At 48.9% G+C, this 22,538-nt stretch overlaps 1 protein-coding gene across 1 annotated transcript in view; it reads left to right on the top strand.

Annotated features, from left to right (window-relative positions):
- Positions 1-22,538, top strand: part of ttll9 (tubulin tyrosine ligase-like family, member 9) — a 401,093-nt gene that overhangs the window by 195,328 nt on the left and 183,227 nt on the right. The window contains exon 3 of the mRNA XM_072514478.1: positions 4,697-4,765. Coding sequence (XP_072370579.1) covers positions 4,697-4,765 — 69 coding nt within the window. The remainder of the gene's footprint in view (positions 1-4,696; positions 4,766-22,538) is intronic.

The following is a 22,538-nucleotide window of genomic DNA, read 5'->3' on the forward strand; positions in this document are numbered from 1 at the left end:
GGGTAGTTCTGATCATGCTGGATAGCTTTGAGTGCGCCGGGTTGTTCAGATCCTGCTGGATCGCTTTGAGCTGCTGTCAAATTTGAAGCCAAATTAATTCTAAATTAGAACTTTTGGTGGCAAATTGTAATTGACAACATTGAGTACACATAAAAGCAAAAATGGTGTCAAGATTTTCTGGTAAAGTAGGAGCTGCCAGTGAGGAGAGAGCTGCCAGAATTGATGGACATAAAGGAGAAAGAGAGTTCCCCGATATTTCTGAGCCAGCAGAAACTCCCAGGGCGGGATTCTCCATTTCCGAGTTGACGCCAACGCAGAATTCGTGGAATTTCACGACAGAAAAACTGGCGCCGCACCTGCACCGATTCTGCTATGGGCTAGCACCAGCGCCATGTGGAACACAGTCGATTCTGATGAGAAACGGTGCCGGATTCACCAGTTTCGCAATTCACACTCATGAGTCAGACAAGCTGCAGCCGCATATACACACTTTACTCCCCACACATTCAGCCAACAAAATGGCAGCAAGGAGAGCGGCATCCCGTTTCACCGACACCGAGCTGGAGACCTTCCTGGACGGCGTGAAGGAGAGGAGGGTACCCCTGTACCCTATCCCGGGAAGGAGGCTGCCAGCTGGTGCCGTTCATCGTGCCTGGACGCAGGTGGCAGAGTCGGTCAGTGCCAGCAGCAACACCATCCAGGCCGACCTGCACGACCTCCTCGGCGGCCAGGGTGAGTGGGCAGCACTTTGCCCCTGGACCAAAACCTATCCCACATATCCGAAACTCTTCTCTCCCCCACCCCGGAGGGCGGCCGAACCCCCACCCTACACCACTTGCTGGCACCCATACTGGCCGCCACAGCCGGGTGCCCTGTCCACTGAGGCCACCAGCAGCCCACGCCCTGGCTGCATGCATCAGACTGTCCCCCCTCCCATACCCAGGAGAAGGCCCCCCTCATCATTCTAAACTCCAATGAGTACAGAGCCAGAGTTCTCAACCGTTCCTCATACGTCAAGCTGTTCATTCCAGGGATCATTCTTGTGAACCTCCTCTGGACTATCCCCCTTGCCTCACGGAGTAGCCCAGGGGCCATCAGCAACTCCGAGGGAGGAGGAGATGATGGGGCCCATGCGGTTACTCCTGCCGGGGAGGTGCCGGATCTTTGCAGCATAGATATCATAGAATTTACAGTGCAGAAGAAGGCCATTCGGCCCATCGAGTCTGCACCGGCTCTTGGAAAGAGCACCCTACCCAAGGTCAACACCTCCACCCTATCCCCATAACCCATGAATCCCACCCAACACTAAGGGCAATTTTGGACACTAAGGGCGATTTATCATGGCCAATCCACCTAACCTGCACATCTTTGGACTGTGGGAGGAAACCGGAGCACCCGGAGGAAACCCACGCACACACGGGGAGGATGTGCAGACTCTGCACAGACAGTGACCCGGAATTGTACCTGGGACCCTGGAGCTGTGAAGCAATTGTGCTATCCACAATGCTACCGTGCAGCACCTCGGACTCCCCACCCCCTCTGTCCCCTGGTGCATCTGGTGGGCAGCGGGCAGAACGAGGCGGCACCACCCCACCCGAGACACCCGAGCAGCAGCAGGGCCCATCCAGGCGCGCTCGCACCAAAAGGCGCCCGCCAATGGGGACCCAGGTCGCCGGGTGGGAATCACTGCAAGCCACCTCCACTCCTGTACTGTCTGGGGAACCACCAACATGTAGCGTTGGGGCCCGTAAGGCCAGGAAGTTAGATGCTAATTAAGTTGGCATGGGTACAGGGCACAGTTTAGTTATAGGGGCTAGAGCACAAATCTGTGCATACTCGTTCACATTGGCCTCGGTGCACTGTCTGATGGGTGTGAGGGGTTAGCTGGTCTATGCTGGCTGGTTTTGTGGGAGGGGTGAGAAATGGGCGAACACTTTGTGTGTGGCCAGGGCTCCACATACCCCCCCCCAAAACTCTCCGCCCGCCCTCCCCCCTACCGATCCCACCACCGCCACCCCAGGGATTCGGTGGTACCGTGTGATGGAATGGTCAGCTTGCATGCAGGGATCACCCAGGTGGACGGTGGAAAGTACTACTGTGAGCAGGAGTCAAACATTGCCAAATGATGTGGAGCACTAGAGCTCATCGCAGAGCGGGTTGTCATCATCCTCCCTCCCATGGACCAGACCAACTGTTACTGCCAACCCAGGGCCCCTACCCCGTAGTGCAACAGGTATGCATCACAGTGGGAGTTGCAGGCAGGGGGTGACGGGGGTGGGGGGGTGTCCATACCCGTGGCCAGTCCACCACCTCCATAATCCCGCCCCCAGTCAGTGCACCTGGAGGTGATCAGAGCGTCCCGTGCGGGTTGGCCCTGGCGAACATGTCATGTGGCCTCCCGTGCTCGCCTGGGCTCCATGTCCTGCCTACCCTCGCCCTCCTCCGCATCCTCCTCGTCGGACGAGGCCTGGCGGTCCTCCTCCTTCAGCACATCGCCCCTCTGCCTGCAATGTTGTGGAGGGCACAGCAGGCCACTACGATATGGGAAACCGTCCCAGTGTCATACTGGAGGGCCCCTCCAGAACGGTCCAGACACCTGAACCGCATCTTCAGGAGGCTGAAGCACTGCTCGATCACGGACCAGGTCGCTGCATGGGCATCGTTGTAGCGGGTCTCAACGTCCGTCTGTGGGCTGCGGAGAGGTGGCATCAGTCACGACAGCAGCGGATAACCCCTGTCAACCAGAGCCAATCCCCCTCCAGACAGGGAGGTGTCTCAAACATGTCAGGAATCGTCGAGTGTGCCAGGGTGACGGCATCGTGCACACTGCCTGGGTATCGGGCGCAGACATGAATGATGTGCAGCTGATGGTCACATGTCAACTGCGCATTCATCGAGTGGAACCCCTTTCGCTAGGTGTAGAGCGGCCTGTCATCTGCAGGTGCCCGTAGGGGACATGCATCCCATCGATCACTCCCTGGACCCGGGGCATCCCGGCGATGGCGGCGAACCCCGTTGCCCAGGCACCCTGCGTCCACATTGAAGTGGATGTATGGAGCAACCTGGGCATATAGAAACTCCGTGATGCCGCGGATGCACCTATGTACTGAGGACTGTGAGATTCCAACAGGCTCCCACTCGGTGCCTGGAAGGTCCCCATTGCGTAAAAGTTCAGGACAACTGTCACCTTGACCAGCGGGAGTGGGTGTCCTCCCTTATACCCCCATGGTGCCAGGTGTGCCATCAGCTGGCAGTTATGTGTCACTGTCTCTCTGCTCAGCCGGAGTCTTCGACATCCCCGGTACGGCAGGTCCTCGAATGACAGGTGGCGCCAGTACACACGAGACCTCATGCGGAGTCTCCATGGCACCTCCTCCTCGGCATGTTGGGCAGCTCGCTCTCCATTCTCTACGGCACGCTCTGCTGCTGCATGCTCCACTGCTGCAGATTCCTCCTCCTCGAGTAGCGCCAGCTCGTACAGCCCCAGAACTGCAGCAGTTAAGAGGAATGCCACCATTGCTGGTTGAATTTCAATATCCATTGTCTGGTGGGGGTGAAAGGCCGACATGTTAGCATGGTGTGTGTACCCCCATGCCCAACCAGATCCACCGGGCTACATGGTGGCCCCAGTTGGCACTGTGGGCTCTGCTCCCATATGTCCCTCCATCCCCACACTCCTGGCCCCATTGGTGGTCAGCACTATGGGGGCCTCTGGTCCTGGAGTCCGTCCCATATGCCGGGGTACTGTCGGCTGGCACTGCTCCTCGCCAGGGGTACGAACCGCAGCCTCCATGTGGCTACTGTGGGTGTTGCCCTTGGTGGGCCGCCAGTGGGTGGCAGCCAGGTGAGGGGAGGTGCGGCAGTGGGCGGGGAGCTGGGGGCACCCATCCCACCGGTGTCATCCTGCAGAACCATGGGCCAAGGTGGGTGGTCAGTGGGTGCGCAGCAAGATGGACGCGGTAATGGTGGTCCATGCCTGGGCATCACCCCAGTCCCGTGGGGGGGTCACTCGGCCTGTTCTCCCCCCCCCCCCCCCCACTCCCCCTCCACAGCCCTGGCAGGGTTCCCCCCTTCCCAGCCAGCCCGGCCAGTGTCCAGTAGCCCACAGTCTCGCCTCTCCATGTCCTACCTCCTCTCTCGCCTTCATCAGTCACCCCCCCCTGTTTTGCGATTTATAAAGCACAAGTGAACCGCGCTGTCAGAACTCAGCCCATCGGAGGAGGAGAATCGTGGAGGCCCCGGAGAATACCGGGTTGGGTCTGCTAATGCGTCGGAACCTATTCTCTGACCAATCGCGTTTCATGATTTTGGCATCGACTAATGGAGAATTTGCTTGCCCGAAAAATGTCAGAAAATATTCCATACTGTAGAAAACCATGCAGATCTGCAATTGGGCTCTCAGCCATGCTAGATCACACAGCAGATGATTCTACATGTGAGGAACAAGCTCCTTCAACAGCAAAAAAAAAACTGATGATGATGAGTAGACAGTACATTGAGATTGCTTTCTGGGACAGGAAGAAAAGCTGTGACCAATTGCACTACAAGCCTGTTCAATAAAAGCAACCATACATCAGTCAATGAATTTCAGGTCGTATTCCATTCTACCTGTACCCAGCCTGGGAAAAGATAGAGATTTCACATCACACACTTCAAAACTGTTTCGTAGCTGACAAAGCATTTCTGTTCTACTTAGGTTGCAAGGTCACAGGGCAAAGGAATATTCCTGTTCCGAAAACTCAAAGATATCATGGAGTGGCGAAAGGTAAGATTCTATTTGCAGTATTATAGAAAATATTGCATCCATGTAACACAAAGTCATGAAATTCATCTTCCTAGTGTCTTATTTTCTCGTATTTGTGAAATGTATTTCCCTATTTTCTGTCTTCTCAGTGCTAAATTCCTCTCCATTATGCCCATTTTTTCCAAGCTGTGAGAGTAATTTCATCCCCACAATGTTGACCAAGATGCATTTCGGTTGTTTGTGCATCTCGTGTAACATTTGTTATGGGCCAGGGTTTAGAGAACCCCAAAATGTATCATGGAGTTCACCTGACCCACAACTTTTAATAGATTGTGGTGTGGGGAGCACATGGCCCACTCGACAGGTGTGGTGCAAATAGAGCTTTACAGTACTTTTAAAGCAAAACAATGTTTATTCTATGAACTCAAGTTAACCTTTTTAAAACATACAGTGAACATCTCAGCAACCATCAATCCAATTACAACCCCCAAAGAATACAACACTAAGTAATCCTTACGCTGTCCTTTTAACATCCATAAGACTTTAAACAGAAGCACATCAGGTTAAAGTCACTACTGAGAGCAGTTATTAGTTTTAAATCACCAAAGGATCGATTTACAGTCTTTAGATTACAGAGAGAGAGACTCATACACCTTCTGGCTGTGACTGCAGCTATCCAGCTCTGAAAACGAAACTAAAACACACCCTGCAGCAAACAACCTAAAACAAAAGTAAAAAGCTGACAGACAACCCAGCTCCACCCACTCTCTGACATCACTGCAGTAGTAAACACCAATTTCTTAAAGGTACTCTCACTACAGATATTTATATACACACATTTATAAACACCCATTTCTTAAAGGTACTCTCACATGACACCTCCCCCCCCAAGAAAAAAAGATAAACCATCAACTTCAAGATGGTTTCATTTTTCACCTTTTCACCATTTGTAAGAAAAGCACACAGTAAATATACTTTTTCGTTTCAAAAAACAACACACACAAACAGATATAATAATATAGTCCATTTTTGTTGTTCTTCCTCCAACTGAAATCCTTCTCGATTGACAGTCTCTTTGAACAAGAAGGTCCTTGCACAATTCGTCCATTTCTCTTTAAAGTCCGATACTTTAGTTCAATCTGATCACAGAGTCCCTTGTAATTCTCCAACACATGAGCATTGGTTATCACAGCTTTCAGGCCTTCAAATGCCTGTTGAAAGTCCGCTGTCCACTGAAAGTTTTGGCGCTTCTTCAGCAGATCTATCAGTGGAGCAACCACGCTACAAATATTTTTCACAAATGTTCGATCAAATCCACTCCTGCCAAGAAATCGCATTATTTCCCTTCCTCTTGAGGGTATCAGAAACTTTTCAATAACTGTTGGTTTCGCATCCCGTGTGACCATTCAACCCTGTCCGATTGTATGGCCAAGGAAAGTGACTTGGGCTTTTCCAAATTCACTTTTGGCTAGGTTTATCACCAAACCCGCCTCCTGAAGTCGATCGAATAACTCCATCAGATGTTTTAAATGTTCTTTCCATGTCTGACTGAAAATTACCAGATCGTCGATGTATACCGCACAATTGGGTAATCCTGAAACAACTTTGTTAGTTAACCGTTGAAATGTGGCTGGTGCGTTTTTCATGCCAAACGGCATAACTTTGAATTGGTATATACCATCTGGGGTCACAAAAGCTGAAATCTCGTTCGCCGTTTCGGATAAAGGTACCTGCCAGTAACCTTAAAGTAAATCCAGCTTAGAAATAAAAGCTGATTGTCCCACTTTCTCAATGCAATCCCCCAAACGTGGGATAGGATAAGAGTCCGTTCTTGTAACTGCATTAACCTTTCTATAGTCCACACACAACCGTTGGGTACTGTCTGGTTTAGGTACCATCACTATGGGTGAGCTCCATTGGCTGCAACCCACTTCAATTATGCCATTTTTAAGCATACTCTCAATCTCTTTGTTAATCCATGCCAATTTTAAAGTGTTAAGTCTATATGGATGTTGTTTGATTGGAACAGCATTTCCCACATCTACATTTAAAAAAAAATGTTTTTATTCTCCTTTTTCACATTTTCTCCCACATTTACATCCATCAACAATAAACAATAATCAGCAAGATATGTCAGTCCCCATAATAACAACGATCCCATTTACCCACCAACCCCCAAACCTCTACATAAACAAATTACAAAAAGGAATCGGGGATTACCCGTAGTCACCCTTAATCTTACACAGCTCCCCCCAGCCCCCCCCCCCCCCCCCACGCCAGGTCTCCAGCTCCTCCCGTCCACTGCCTCTTGTAAAACTCCTCTTCCCAACCTTGGTTCCTTCCCCCCAACATTCCACCCCGGCTAGACCACTCGGACCCTGTTCTGCCAGGCTCCGATGGCCGCAGCCCCTCCCCCCAGCTCACTCCCGTTCACTGGCCGGCTTAAACCGGCCAGCGTGGTGGCCCCCGCCCGGGTCCCTTTCCCACTTGCCCGGCCCTAGGAAAGCCCAAAGATCCCCTTTTAGCACACAAACCCCGCATATCCACCTACACCCCAAAGAACTCTCATTTCGAATGAAAGTCCCGTCCCTTCCCTTCTCCAAATATATACCACATTGGCTCCTGTTTTTTTTCGGCCGTTTTCTTGCTCACCCTCGACATTTTTCTTCGTTCTTTTTTTCCTCCTGTGTCTTTACTGTGCCTCCTCCGTGCCTTCTCCCTGCTTCTGCCGCCTCCGCGGACCCTGGGACCGGGCTTAAAGCCCCGAAAATGCCGTTCCCGAACGGGAGCCCTCCATTGTGCGGCCGCCTCCCGCCCGATGAAGTGCACATCTACATCTTTTTAGTACTTCCCAATTTATCTCTACAAACTTGCCAATGTGATATCAATAACTCTTTCAGGTCAGTCCGTTTTTCCTCTGTAAGGTAACTCTACAATTTATCCCAATTTGTAAGAACATCCTCATTTTCCAATTTAATTTGAGGTATGTCAAATTCACAGTCATCTTGATTTGGTTCGTCACTTTGAGTTAGAATCATTAAAACCTCCTTTTTCTCTCCTTCCCTTTCAAATTACCTGTTATAACCTGCCTGCTGACCATTGGCTGGGGACTAATGGCAATCCCACAATCCTGTGGGAGTATGAGCTTCCCCAATGAGGGGGGCGGAGAAACCATTAGTAAACTCCATGTATAAATAAAGCTGGCCAATTTGGAAGCAGCAGGAAGGAGTGTGCAGCAAGGGAAGTTGCTGCTGCTGTTATATATATATGTTATTGTAAATAAATGTTATTACTTTGTATCATAGAACAATACAGCGCAGTCCAGGCCCTTCGGCCCACGATGTTGCACCGAAACAAAAGCCATCTAACCTACACTATGCCATTATCATCCATATGTTTATCCAATAAACTTTTAAATGCCCTCAATGTTGGCGAGTTCACTACTGTAGCAGGTAGGGCATTCCACGGCCTCACTACTCTTTGCGTAAAGAACCTACCTCTGACCTCTGTCTTATATCTATTACCCCTCAGTTTAAAGCTATGTCCCCTCGTGCCAGCCATATCCATCCGCGGGAGAAGGCTCTCACTGTCCACCCTATCCAACCCTCTGATCATTTTGTATGCCTCTATTAAGTCTCCTCTTAACCTTCTTCTCTCCAACGAAAACAACCTGAAGTCCATCAGCCTTTCCTCATAAGATTTTCCCTCCATACCAGGCAACATCCTGGTAAATCTCTTCTGCACCCGCTCCAAAGCCTCCACGTCCTTCCTATAATGCGGTGACCAGAACTGTACGCAATACTCCAAATGCGGCCGTACCAGAGTTCTGTACAGCTGCAACATGACCTCCCGACTCCGGAACTCAATCCCTCTACCAATAAAGGCCAACACTCCATAGGCCTTCTTCACAACCCTATCAACCTGGGTGGCAACTTTCAGGGATCTATGTACATGGACACCTAGATCCCTCTGCTCATCCACACTTTCAAGAACTTTACCATTAGCCAAATATTACGCATTCCTATTATTCCTTCCAAAGTGAATCACCTCACACTTCTCTACATTAAACTCCATTTGCCACCTCTCAGCCCAGCTCTGCAGCTTATCTATATCCCTCTGTAACCTGCTACATCCTTCCACACTATCGACAACACCACCGACTTTAGTATCGTCTGCAAATTTACTCACCCACCCTTCTGCGCCTTCCTCTAGGTCATTGATAAAAATGACAAACAGCAACGGCCCCAGAACAGATCCTTGTGGTACTCCACTTGTGACTGTACTCCATTCTGAACATTTCCCATCAACCACCACCCTCTGTCTTCTTTCAGCTAGCCAATTTCTGATCCACATCTCTAAATCACCCTCAATCCCCAGCCTCCGTATTTTATGCAATAGCCTACCGTGGGGAACCTTATCAAACGCTTTGCTGAAATCCATATACACCACATTAACTGCTCTACCCTCGTCTACCTGTTCAGTCACCTTCTCAAAGAACTCGATAAGGTTTGTGAGGCATGACCTACCCTTCACAAAGCCATGCTGACTATCCCTGATCATATTATTCCTATCTAGATGATTATAAATCTTGTCTCTTATAATCCCCTCCAAGACTTTACCCACTACAGACGTGAGGCTCACCGGTCTATAGTTGCCGGGGTTGTCTCTGCTCCCCTTTCTGAACAAAGGGACCACATTTGCTGTCCTCCAGTCCTCTGGCACTATTCCTGTAGCCAATGATGACATAAAAATCAAAGCCAAAGGTCCAGCAATCTCTTCCCTGGCCTCCCAGAGAATCCTAGGATAAATCCCATCAGGTCCCGGGGACTTATCTATTTTCAGCCTGTCCAGAATTGCCAACACCTCTTCCCTACGTACCTCAATGCCATCTATTCTATTAGCCTGGGGCTCAGCATTCTCCTCCACAACATTATCTTTTTCCTGAGTGAATACTGACGAAAAATATTCATTTAGTATCTCGCCTATCTCTTCAGACTCCACACACAATTTCCCATCCCTGTCCTTGACTGGTCCTACTCTTTCCCTAGTCATTCGCTTATTCCTGACATACCTATAGAAAGCTTTTGGGTTTTCCTTGATCCTTCCTGCCAAATACTTCTCATGTCCCCTCCTTGCTCGTCTTAGCTCTCTCTTTAGATCCTTCCTCGCTACCTTGTAACTATCCATCGCCCCAACCGAAACTTCACACTTCATCTTCACATAGGCCTCCTTCTTCCTCTTAACAAGAGATTCCACTTCCTTGGTAAACCACGGTTCCCTCGCTCGACGCCTTCCTCCCTGTCTGACCGGTACATACTTATCAAGAACACGCAGTAGCTGACCCTCGAACAAGCCCCACTTATCCAGTGTGCCCAACACTTGCAGCCTACTTCTCCACCTTATCCCCCCCAAGTCACGTCTAATGGCATCATAATTGCCCTTCCCCCAGCTATAACTCTTGCCCTGTGGTGTATACTTATCCCTTTCCATCATTAACGTAAACGTCACCGAATTGTGGTCACTGTCCCCAAAGTGCTCTCCTACCTCCAAATCCAACACCTGGCCTGGTTCATTACCCAAAACCAAATCCAACGTGGCCTCGCCTCTTGTTGGCCTGTCAACATATTGTTTCAGGAAACCCTCCTGCACACACTGTACAAAAAACGACTTATCTATTGTACTCGAACTATATCTTTTCCAGTCAATATTTGGAAAGTTAAAGTCTCCCATAATAACTACCCTGTTACTTTCGCTCTTATCCAGAATCATCTTCGCCATCCTTTCCTCCACATCCCTAGAACTATTAGGAGGCCTATAAAAAACTCCCAACAGGGTGACCTCTCCTTTCCTGTTTCTAACTTCAGCCCATACTACCTCGGAAGAAGAGTCCCCATCTAGCATCCTCTCCGCCACCGTAATACTGCTCTTGACTAGCAGCGCCACACCTCCCCCTCTTTTGCCTCATTCTCTGAGCTTACTAAAACACCTAAACCCCGGAACCTGCAACATCCATTCCTGTCCCTGCTCTATCCATGTCTCCGAAATGGCCACAACATCGAAGTCCCAGGTACCCCTGCAAAGACAAGTGCTTTTAAAGGACAGACTTACCTCCCAGCAGCCACTTCCGCAATGCTCCCGCTGAAACTGACTCACCAGCTGTTCTCCCGCCGAAATCGACTGGCCTGCCCCTGCAAAGACAAGTGCTTTTAAAGGTTGACTTACCTCCCAGCAGCCACTTCCGCAATGCTCCCGCTGAAACTGACTCACCAGCTGATTCTCCCGCCGAAATCGACTGGCCTGCCCCTGCAAAGACAAGTGCTTTCAAAGGACAGACTTACCTCCCAGCAACCTCTTCCGCAATGCTCCCTCTGAAACTGACTCACCAGCTGTTCTCCCGCCGAAATCGACTGGCCTGCCCCTGCAAAGACAAGTGCTTTTAAAGGTTGACTTACCTCCCAGCAGCCACTTCCGCAATGCTCCCGCTGAAACTGACTCACCAGCTGATTCTCCCGCCAAAATCGACTGGCCTGCCCCTGCAAAGACAAGTGCTTTTAAAGGACAGACTTACCTCCCAGCAACCTCTTCCGCAATGCTCCCGCTGAAACTGACTCACCAGCTGTTCTCCCGCCGAAATCGACTGGCCTGCCCCTGCAAAGACAAGGGCTTTTAAAGGTTGACTTACCTCCCAGCAGCCACTTCCGCAATGCTCCCGCTGAAACTGACTCACCAGCTGTTCTCACGCCGAAATCGACTGGCTTGCCCCTGCAAAGACAAGTGCTTTTAAAGGTTGACTTACCTCCCAGCAGCCACTTCCGCAATGCTCCCGCTGAAACTGACTCACCAGCTGATTCTCCCGCCGAAATCGACTGGCCTGCCCCTGCAAAGACAAATGCTTTTAAAGGACAGACTTACCTCCCAGCAACCTCTTCCCAATGCTCCTGCTGAAACTGACTCACCAGCTGTTCTCCCGCCGAAATCGACTGGCCTGCCCCTGCAAAGACAAGTGCTTTTAAAGGTATCCTTAAAACTCGTGCTGGATTCTTCGTGGCCCTTACAAAAGTACCTTTTAAGCATATTCACATGACACACTCGGTGAGTCTTCCTTCTATCTGGTGCTTTTACCAATAATTTCCTTTCAATCTGATAAGGTCCACAAAACCTTGCTTTTAATGGTTCACCTACCACTGGTAACAATACTAAAACTTTATCTCCACTGGCAAAACTACGGACTTTGGATTTCTTGTCCACTACCCGATTCATCATATTTTGTGCAACTTTTAAATGTTGTCGAGCCAATTCACCTGCTCTATTTAATCGTTCCCTAAAATTTGACACGTAACCCAATAATGTAATTTCCGATTTCTCACTCACCAATTTTTCCTTAATCAATTTAAGTGGTCCTCTTACCTCATGACCAAAAATTAGTTCAAAAGGACTAAATTTGGTTGACTCATTCGGTGCATCCTGTAGCCACCTGGGTTGGCCACTTCCCGACTTAAAATGGAGATCCGCTAAGGATGCAGGGAAATTCAGCCAACGCAGGAGAAACAAGCAGGTGCAAAGTTTCCTGTAATCAGAACTTGCAGGAACCCAGACAGCACTGAAACTAACAACCATCTACATATCGATGAGCGATCCCCGGGAACAACTGGAAACAGTTAAAGTAAACAAAGTAAAGCCAGACTCCTCGGCACCAGCAGGAGCCAAGACAAAGGAAGGCCAATCAGGGAACAGCTTCAGTATTGGAGAAATCGATCTAAGTGATCAGAACTCAGTCCAATCACTTGGAACCAGGTACGGGGTCCGCCCCGAATAGCGCGAAGCCCCTGGGGACTATAAAGTAGAGTCCCCAAGTTCAATTCGTCCTTCTTGGCAGGGTCTCTCAGCAGCTGGAAACAACCCTTGAACGTGACCTGCCCAGTTGTTGCACCAACCAAGTCAGTCTCCAGTCAACGCACGCTACGAGATAGGCGCTCCTAGCTACCAGTCTATACCAGCTTTGAATCCTGCAGACTCCGAATCGAACGAAAGGCCATTTGTTCCCCTGACCTGGTGGGCCAGTTCCAAAGCTAAGTATAGGCCTTTTAGTGTGAGAGATAGTCGAGTAAGTAGAGTTTTATACATGAGTAGTGATTGCCTGTGTATAATAAATTTGTTTTGATTTGAAACGTACTAACTGGTGTATTGAGTTATTGATCTTTGGATTTCGGCGGGAGCGGTGCGCAAGGGCCTTCTGGGAGGTGAGTATTTACTTTAAAATCACTTACCTTTGCAGGAGCAGCCCTTTGGATTTCGGCGGGAGCGGTGCGCAAGGGCCTCCTGGGAGGTGAGTATTTACTTTAAAATCACTTACCTGGTCCCGTTTCTGTTCTTCTTTTCTGTTTTATTTTATTTTATTTTTTTAAATATAAGGCGGGAACTGGAGGTTCGACCCGCGGACTTCTGGGAAGGACCCCCCCCCCCCAACCAATAAATTCTGGTGGAGAGGAAACCCGAGACAGTACACGTGTAGTGTCTCCCACCCACCCTCCTCCTCTAACCTAATAATAAGACCCATTGGTGTGAGGTAAGTGCCATGTTATATTATTATTATATTTTTTTAATTTATTTTTTATTTATTTATTAACCAGATCTTGGTTAGAAGTTAGAGGGATGGCAGGGAAGGGAGTGCAATGTTCCTCCTGCAGGATGTTTGAGGTGAGGGATGCCGTTAGTATTTTACTTGCAGGAAGTGCAGCCATCTCCAGCTCCTCCAAGACCGAGTTAGGGAACTGGAGCTGGAGTTGGATGAACTTTGGATCATTCGGGAGGCAGAGGCATAGATAGCAGCTTCAGGGAATTAGTTACTCCAAAGATTGGAGATAGATGTAAGAGGGACTGGGAAGAAGCAGTCAGTGCAGGGATCCCCTGCGGTCGTTCCCCTGAGTAACAAGTATACCGCTTTGGATACTTGTGGGGGGGGGGGACTTACCAGGGGTAAGCCATGGGGTACGGGCCTCTGGCACGGAGTCTGTCCCTGTTGCTCAGAAGGGAAGGGGGAGAGGAGCAGAGCATTAGTAATTGGGGACTCGATAGTCAGGGACACAGATAGGAGATTTTGTGGGAGCGAGAGAGACTCACGTTTGGTATGTTGCCTCCCAGGTGCAAGGGTACGTGATGTCTCGGATCGTGTTTTCCGGGTCCTTAAGGGGGAGGGGGAGCAGCCCCAAGTCGTGGTCCACATTGGCACTAACGACATAGGTAGGAAAGGGGACAAGGATGTCAGGCAGGCTTTCAGGGAGCTAGGATGGAAGCTCAGAACGAGAACAAACAGAGTTGTTATCTCTGGGTTGTTGCCCGTGCCACGTGATAATGAGATGAGGAATAGGGAGAGAGAGCAATTAAACACGTGGCTACAGGGATGGTGCAGGCGGGAGGGATTCAGATTTCTGGATAACTGGGGCTCTTTCTGGGGAAGGTGGGACCTCTACAGCCAGGATGGTCTACATCTGAACCTGAGGGGCACAAATATCCTGGGGGGGAGATTTGTTAGTGCTCTTGGGGGGGGGGTTTAAACTAATGCAGCAGGGGCATGGGAACCTGGATTGTAGTTTTAGGGTAAGGGAGAATGAGTGTATAGAGGTCAGGAGCACAGATTTGACTTCGCAGGAGGGGCCCAGTGTTCAGGTAGGTGGTTTGAAGTGTGTCTACTTCAATGCCAGGAGTATACGAAATAAGGTAGGGGAACTGGCAGCATGGGTTGGTACCTGGGACTTCGATGTTGTGGCCATTTCGGAGACATGGATAGAGCAGGGACAGGAATGGTTGTTGCAGGCTCCGGGGTTTAGGTGTTTTAGTAAGCTCAGAGAAGGAGGCAAAAGAGGGGGAGGTGTGGTGCTGCTAGTCAAAAACAGTATTACGGTGGCGGAGAGGATGCTAGATGGGGACTCTTCGTCCGAGGTAGTATGGACTGAGGTTAGAAACAGGAAAGGAGAGGTCACCCTGTTGGGAGTTTTCTATAGGCCTCCAAATAGTTCTAGGGATGTAGAGGAAAGGATGGCGAAGATGATTCTGGATAAGAGCGAAAGTAACAGGGTAGTTATTATGGGAGATTTTAACTTTCCAAATATTGACCGGAAAATATATAGTTCGAGTACATTAGATGGGTTGTTTTTTGTACAATGTGTGCAGGAGGGTTTCCTGACACAATATGTTGACAGGCCAACAAGAGGAGAGGCCACATTGGATTTGGTTTTGGGTAATGAACCAGGCCAGGTGTTAGATTTGGAGGTAGGTGAGCACTTTGGGGACAGTGACCACAATTCGGTGACGTTTACGTTAGTGATGGAAAGGGATAAGTATACCCCGCAGGGCAAGAGTTATAGCTGGGGGAAGGGCAATTATGATGCCATTAGACATGACTTGGTTGGAGAAATGATAGGTTGGAGAAGTAGGCTGCAAGTGTTGGGCACACTGGATATGTGGAGCTTGTTCAAGGAACAGCTACTGCGTGTTCTTGATAAGTACGTACCGGTCAGGCAGGGAGGAAGGCGTCGAGCGAGGGAACCGTGGTTTACCAAAGAAGTGGAATCTCTTGTTAAGAGGAAGAAGGGAGGCCTATGTGAAGATGAGGTGTGAAGTTTCAGTTGGGGCGCTTGATAGTTACAAGGTAGCGAGGAAGGATCTAAAGAGAGAGCTAAGACGAGCAAGGAGGGGACATGAGAAGTATTTGGCAGGTAGGATCAAGGAAAGCCCAAAAGCTTTCTATAGGTATGTCAGGAATAAAAGAATGACAAGGGTAAGAGTAGGGCCAGTCAAGGACAGGGATGGGAAGTTGTGTGTGGAGTCTGAAGAGATAGGCGAGATACTAAATGAATATTTTTCGTCAGTATTCACTCAGGAAAAAGAGAATGTGGTGGAGGAGAATGCTGAGACCCAGGCTATTAGAATAGATGGCATTGAGGTACGTAGGGAAGAGGTGTTGGCAATTCTGGACAGGCTGAAAATAGATAAGTCCCCGGGGCCTGATGGGATTTATCCTAGGATTCTCTGGGAAGCCAGGGAAGAGATTGCTGGGCCTTTGGCTTTGATTTTTATGTCATCATTGGCTACAGGAATAGTGCCAGAGGACTGGAGGATAGCAAATGTGGTGCCTTTGTTCAAGAAGGGGGGTAGAGACAACCCCGGCAACTATAGACCGGTGAGCCTCACGTCTGTTGTGGGTAAAGTCTTGGAGGGGATTATAAGAGACAAGATTTATAATCATCTAGATTGGAATAATAAGATTAGGGATAGTCAGCATGGCTTTGTGAAGGGTAGGTCATGCCTCACAAACCTTATCGAGTTCTTTGAGAAGGTGACTGAACAGGTAGACGAGGGTAGAGCAGTTGATGTGTATATGGATTTCAGTAAAGCGTTTGATAAGGTTCCCCACGGTAGGCTATTGCAGAAAATACGGAGGCTGGGGATTGAGGGTGATTTAGAGATGTGGATCAGAAATTGGCTAGCTGAAAGAAGTGTTCAAGCAGTTCTGATCAATCCTCAAACATGGGAAATGTTCAGAATGGAGTTCAGTTACAAGTGGCGTACCACAAGGATCTGTTCTGGGGCCGTTGCTGTTTGTCATTTTTATCAATGACCTAGAGGGCGCAGAAGGGTGGGTGAGTAAATTTGCAGACGACACTAAAGTCGGTGGTGTTGTCGACAGTGCGGAAGGATGTAGCAGGTTACAGAGGGACATAGATAAGCTGCAGAGCTGGGCTGAGAGGTGGCAAATGGAGTTTAATGTAGAGAAGTGATTCACTTTGGAAGGAATAACAGGAATGCGGAATATTTGGCTAATGGTAAAGTTCTTGGAAGTGTGGATGAGCAGAGGGATCTCGGTGTCCATGTACATAGATCGCTTAAAGTTGCCACCCAGGTTGATAGGGTTGTGAAGAAGGCCTATGGAGTGTTGGCCTTTATTGGTAGAGGGATTGAGTTCCGGAGTCATGAGGTCATGTTGCAGCTGTACAAGACTCTGGTACGGCCGCATTTGGAGTATTGCGTACAGTTCTTGTCACCGCATTATAGGAAGGACGTGGAAGCTTTGGAGCGGGTGCAGAGGAGATTTACCAGGATGTTGCCTGGTATGGAGGGAAAATCTTATGAGGAAAGGCTGATGGACTTGAGGTTGTTTTCGTTAGAGAGAAGAAGGTTAAGAGGAGACTTAATAGAGGCATACAAAATGATCAGGGGGTTGGATAGGGTGGACAGTGAGAGCCTTCTCCCGCGGATGGAAATGGCTAGCACGAGGGGACATAGCCTTAAACTGAGGGGTAATAGATATAGGACAGAGGTCAGAGGTGGGTTCTTTATGCAAAGAGTGGTGAGGCCGTGGAATGCCCTACCTTCAACAGTAATGAACTCGCCAACATTGAGGGCATTTAAAAGTTTATTGGATAAGCATATGGATGATAATGGCATAGTGTAGGTTCGATGGCTTTTGTTTTTTGACTTCCCATGTCGGTGCAACATTGTGGGCCGAAGGGCCTGTACTGTGCTGTATCGTTCTATGTTCTATGATCAGCACTTGAACTTGAACCTCTTGGTGGTATCATAAAGATACCTGGCGACTCTAGAGCAAAGGTTATAGAAACAGAGCAAATTAAGTAAAGACACAACGAGCAACATTTAAGAGCCAACCAAAAGTTAGCAACATTTACTGGCGACTCCGCCGGGACCCGATTTAGAAGTGGCCTAACCACTCTGGGAGAATCCAAAATTTGACTTAGAATCCAATTGGGAACAGAAAATTCCCAAGTGTTGAAGCAGTTCTGATCAATCCTCATAATTTCGAAGTGTGTTAATGCATGCGTAACTAACAGAGCTATCAGGTAAAACTGATCGAATTTGTTGCGGAAAAACTGTCGGGAGTTTGTATTCCGGAAAATACCAAACGCCGTACCCGTGTTTACAGCACCGCCTTAGTACCCCCCCGTTCCAAATTTTGAAAGAGAGCATTCAGATAGGAAAAATGGCAATGAAGGCAATGGAACGCCTCATGAACCCTCAAGAATTCGTGGTCGCAGCAACCAGCAGCAGAGTAGGACAGTGTCCCATTTGGGAAGAAGAGATCAGAAAATATCTCAAAGGGAGAGGATGGACCCTTTGTAGTGAATTCTGTGATAATGAGGAAACAGGACCCGGGAGTATAGGACATACTTGGTGGGAGAACCTGTCAAAGATCCACAAGAAGAGCTTGGGAAAAGATCGCAAGCCGATGGCAATCGTGTCCTGTCTGGCACAATTGCGAGGCACAGAGGAGGTCATTCGGACGCTCCGCAAAGAGATAGAAGAGCGACATCGAATGAGCAAGGTCGATGTTAGTGAGATCGAGAGAGAGAATATAGACTTGAGAAGGAAGTTGGCAGCAAAGGACGGAGAGGTGGATGATGCCAAGGGGGCACACCAGTCTTGTCTAGCGCATCTGAGCAGCTTCCAAACGCAATACGAAATGGCCTATCAGGACACGCAACGTGCAGTCCTGGTAAGAGTAGAGACAGAGAAACAGGTAGAGGCATTGCAAAGGCAGTGCAGCAATCTAAAAGCAGCGAAAGAGCACTCCATGCTGCCACCACGGAGCACAGACAAAGCTCGGTAGATCATGCAGAATGGCGGAAGCAGATTGCGGAACTGCAGTCTTTGCTTTCAGTGCAAAATGGGTTTCAAAGCACCTTTGGATCCCAATTAGATGAAGAAGACGGCCCTGATTGGCAAGAGCGAAACAAAACCGCGCATAGATATGTACAGGGAACATGTGCGCAAGGAAAGCCCCAAAGGAGAAAAGCACCCCAACCCCCACAGAGCAGATAGATCAGGAACCCATGAATCCAGTAACTACCCACCGCACAGTCACATCGGACGGAGACGCGGAATTCCTTTACACCACCCCCTTAACCGTGACCCAATTACGGGACGCGTGCAAAAAGATCACACTGTTCCTCCCCACCTCAGACCCCCACCACTTTTTTGCTAGAGTGAAGCAGCAGGCTACCATGTACGGCCTGGATGAGCGTGAGCAAGTGAAGCTCACAGTTTTAAGCTTAGACCCTTCTGTTGCAGCAGCCCTTCCCGACCCACGGAATGTAGGAGGAGGCACCCTTGCAGAGATGCACATGGCGATCCTAGACGCGATCGGTTATAACAGAGGTGACCCAGTAGAAGGCCTGAATAGGTGTAGTTACTCCGAAGAATAAAGATAGATGGGTGACGGTGAGAGGGGCTGGGAGGAAGCAGTCAGTACAGGGATCCCCTGTGGTCGTTACCCTTAGTAACAGGTATACCGCTTTGGATACTGTTGGGGGGGGGATAACTTACCAGGGGTAAGCCATGGGGTGCAGGTTTCTGGCACAGAGTCTGTCCCTGTTGCTCAGAAGGGAAGGGGGGAGAGGAGTAGAGCATTAGTCATTGGCGACTCCATAGTTAGGGGGACAGATAGGAGATTCTGTGGGAACGAGAGAGACTCGCGGTTGGTGTGTTGCCTCCCAGGTGCCAGGGTGCGTGATGTCTCGGATCGTGTTTTCGGGATCCTGAAGGGGGAGGGGGAGCAGCCCCAAGTCGTGGTCCACATAGGTACCAACGACATAGGTAGGAAAAGGGTTAGGGATGGAAGGCAGGAATTCAGGGAGCTAGGGTGGAAACTTAGATCTAGTACAAACAGAGTTACTATCTCTGGGTTGTTACCCGTGCCACGTGATAGCGAGACGAGGAACAGGGAAAGAGAGGAGTTGAACACGTGTCTACAGGGATGGTGCAGGAGGGAGGGTTTCAGATTTCTGGATAATTAGTGCTCATTCTGGGGTCGGTGGGACCTCTACAAACGGGATGGTCTACACCTGGACCAGAGGGGTACCAATATCCTGGGGGGGAAATTTGCTAATGCTCTTCGGGAGGGTTTAAACTAGTTCAGCAGGGGCTTGGGAACCTGAATTGTAGCTCCAGTATACAGGAGGTTGAGAGTAGTGACGTCATGAGTAAGGTTTCAAAGTTGCAGGAGTGTACCGGAAGGCAGGAAGGTGGTTTAAAGTGTGTCTTCTTCAATGCCAGGAGCATCCGGAATAAGGTGGGTGAACTTGCGGCATGGGTTGGTACCTGGGACTTCGATGTTGTGGCCATTTCGGAGACATGGATAGAGCAGGGACAGGAATGGTTGTTGCAGGTGCCGGGGTTTAGATATTGCAGTAAGCTCAGAGAAGGTGGTAAAAGAGGGGGAGGGGTGGCATTGTTAGTCAAGGACAGTATTACGGTGGCAGAAAGGATGTTTGATGAGGACTCGTCTACTGAGGTAGTATGGGCTGAGGTTAGAAACAGGAAAGGAGAGGTCACCCTGTTAGGGATTTTCTATCGGCCTCCGAAAAGTTCCAGAGATGTAGAGGAAAGGATTGAAAAGATGATTCTGGATAGGAGCGAAAGCAATAGGGTAGTTGTTATAGGGGACTTTAATTTTCCAAATATTGACTGGAAACGCTATAGTTCGAGTACTTTAGATGGGTCCGTTTTTGTCCAATGTGTGCAGCAGGGTTTCCTGGCACAGTATGTAGATAGGCCAACGAGAGGCGAGGCCGTATTGGATTTGGTACTGGGTAATGAACCAGGACAGGTGTTAGATTTGGAGGTAGGTGAGCACTTTGGTGATAGTGACCACAATTTGATTACGTTTACTTTAGTGATGGAAAGGGATAGGTATATACCGCAGTGCAAGAGTTGTATCTGGGGGAAAGGCAATTATGATGCGATGAGGCAAGACTTAGGATGCATCGGGTGGTGAGGAAAACTGCAGGGGATGGGCACAATGGAAATGTGGAGTTTATTCAAGGAACAGCTTCTGTGTGTCCTTGATAAGTATGTACCTGTCAGGTAGGGAGGAAGTGGTCGAGCAAGGGAACCGTGGTTTACTAAGGCAGTCGAAAGAGGAAGAAGGAGGCTTATGTAAAGATGAGACATGAAGGTTCAGTTAGGGCGCTTGAGAGTTACAAGTTACCTAGTTAGGACCTAAAGAGAGAGCTAAGAAGAGCCAGGAGGCGACATGAGAAGTCTTTGGCAGGTTGGATCAAGGATAACCCTAAAGCTTTCTATAGATATGTCAGGAATAAAAGAATGATAGGGTAAGATTAGGGCCAGTCAAGGACAGTAGTGGGAAGTTGTGCTTGGAGTCCGAGGAGATAGGAGAGGTGCTAAATGAATATTTTTCGTCAGTATTGACACAGGAAAAAGACAATGTTGTCGAGGAGAATACTGAGATTCAGGCTACTAGACTAGAAGGGCTTGTGGTTCATAAGGAGGAGGTGTTAACAATTCTGGAAAGTGTGAAAATAGATAAGTCCCCTGGGCCGGATGGGATTTATCCTAGGATTCTCTGGGAAGCTAGGGAGGAGAGTGCTGAGCCTTTGGCTTTGATCTTTAAGTCATCTTTGTCTCCAGGAATAGTGCCAGAAGATTGGAGGATAGCAAATGTTGTCCCCTTGTTCAAGAAGGGGAGCAGAGACAATCCCGGTAACTATAGACCAGTGAGCCTTACTTCTATTGTGGGCAAAATCTTGGAAAGATTTATAAGAGATAGGGTGTATAATCACCTGGAAAGGAATAATTTGATTAGAGATAGTCAACATGGTTTTGTGAAGGGTAGGTCGTGCCTCACAAACCTTATTGAGTTCTTTGAGAAGGTGACCAAACAGGTGGATGAGGGTAAAGCAGTTGATGTGGTATATATGGATTTCAGTAAAGCGTTTGATAAGGTTCCCCACGGTAGGCTACTGCAGAAAATACGGAAGCATGGGATTCAGGGAGATTTAGCAATTTGGATTAGAAATTGGCTAGCTGGAAGAAGACAAAGGGTGGTGGTTGATGGGAAATGTTCAGACTGGAGTCCAGTTACTAGTGGTGTGCCACAAGGATCTGTTCTGGGGCCGTTGCTGTTTGTCATTTTTATAAATGATCTGGAGGAGGGCGTAGAAGGATGGGTGAGTAAATTTGCAGATGACACTAAAGTCGGTGGCGTTGTGGACAGTGCGGAAGGATGTTACAAGTTACAGAGGGACATAGATAAGCTGCAGTGCTGGGCTGAGAGGTGGCAAATGGAGGTTAATGCAGAAAAGTGTGAGGTGATTCATTTTGGAAGGAATAACAGGAAGACAGAGTACTGGGCTAATGGTAAGATTCTTGGCAGTGTGAATCATAGAATCATAGAATCATAGAAGTTTACAGCATGGAAACAGGCCCTTCGGCCCAACCAGTCCATGCCGCCCAGTTTTTTACCATTAAGCTAGTCCCAGTTGCCCGCACTTGGCCCATAACCCTCTATACCCATCTTACCCATGTAACCATCTAAATGCTTTTTGAAAGACACAATTGTACCCGCTTCTACTACTACCTCTGGCAGCCCATTCCAGACACTCACTACCCTCTGAGTGAAGAAATTGCCCCTCTGGGCCCTTCTGAATCTCTCCCCTCTCACCTTAAACCTATGCCCTCTAGTTTTAGACTCCCCTACCTTTGGGAAAAGATGTTGACTATCTACCTTATCTATGCCCCTCATTATTTTATAGACCTCTATAAGATCACCCCTAAGCCTCCTACGCTCCAGGGAAAAAAGTCCCAGTCTATCCAGCCTCTCCTTATAACTCAACAAACCCGCGATTAGAAAACCCGAAGAACAGCAGGCAGAGGCAGATATCCAAGCAGTTGGAGCACACCAGAAGCCCGCATGGGTGAACAAAGGCATGAACGAGCAGAGAGATCTCGGTGTCCATGTCCATAGATCCCTGAAAGTTGCCAC

Source organism: Scyliorhinus torazame, chromosome 8 (genome assembly GCF_047496885.1).
Source record: "Scyliorhinus torazame isolate Kashiwa2021f chromosome 8, sScyTor2.1, whole genome shotgun sequence".
In the NCBI taxonomy this organism is placed as follows: domain Eukaryota; kingdom Metazoa; phylum Chordata; class Chondrichthyes; order Carcharhiniformes; family Scyliorhinidae; genus Scyliorhinus; species Scyliorhinus torazame.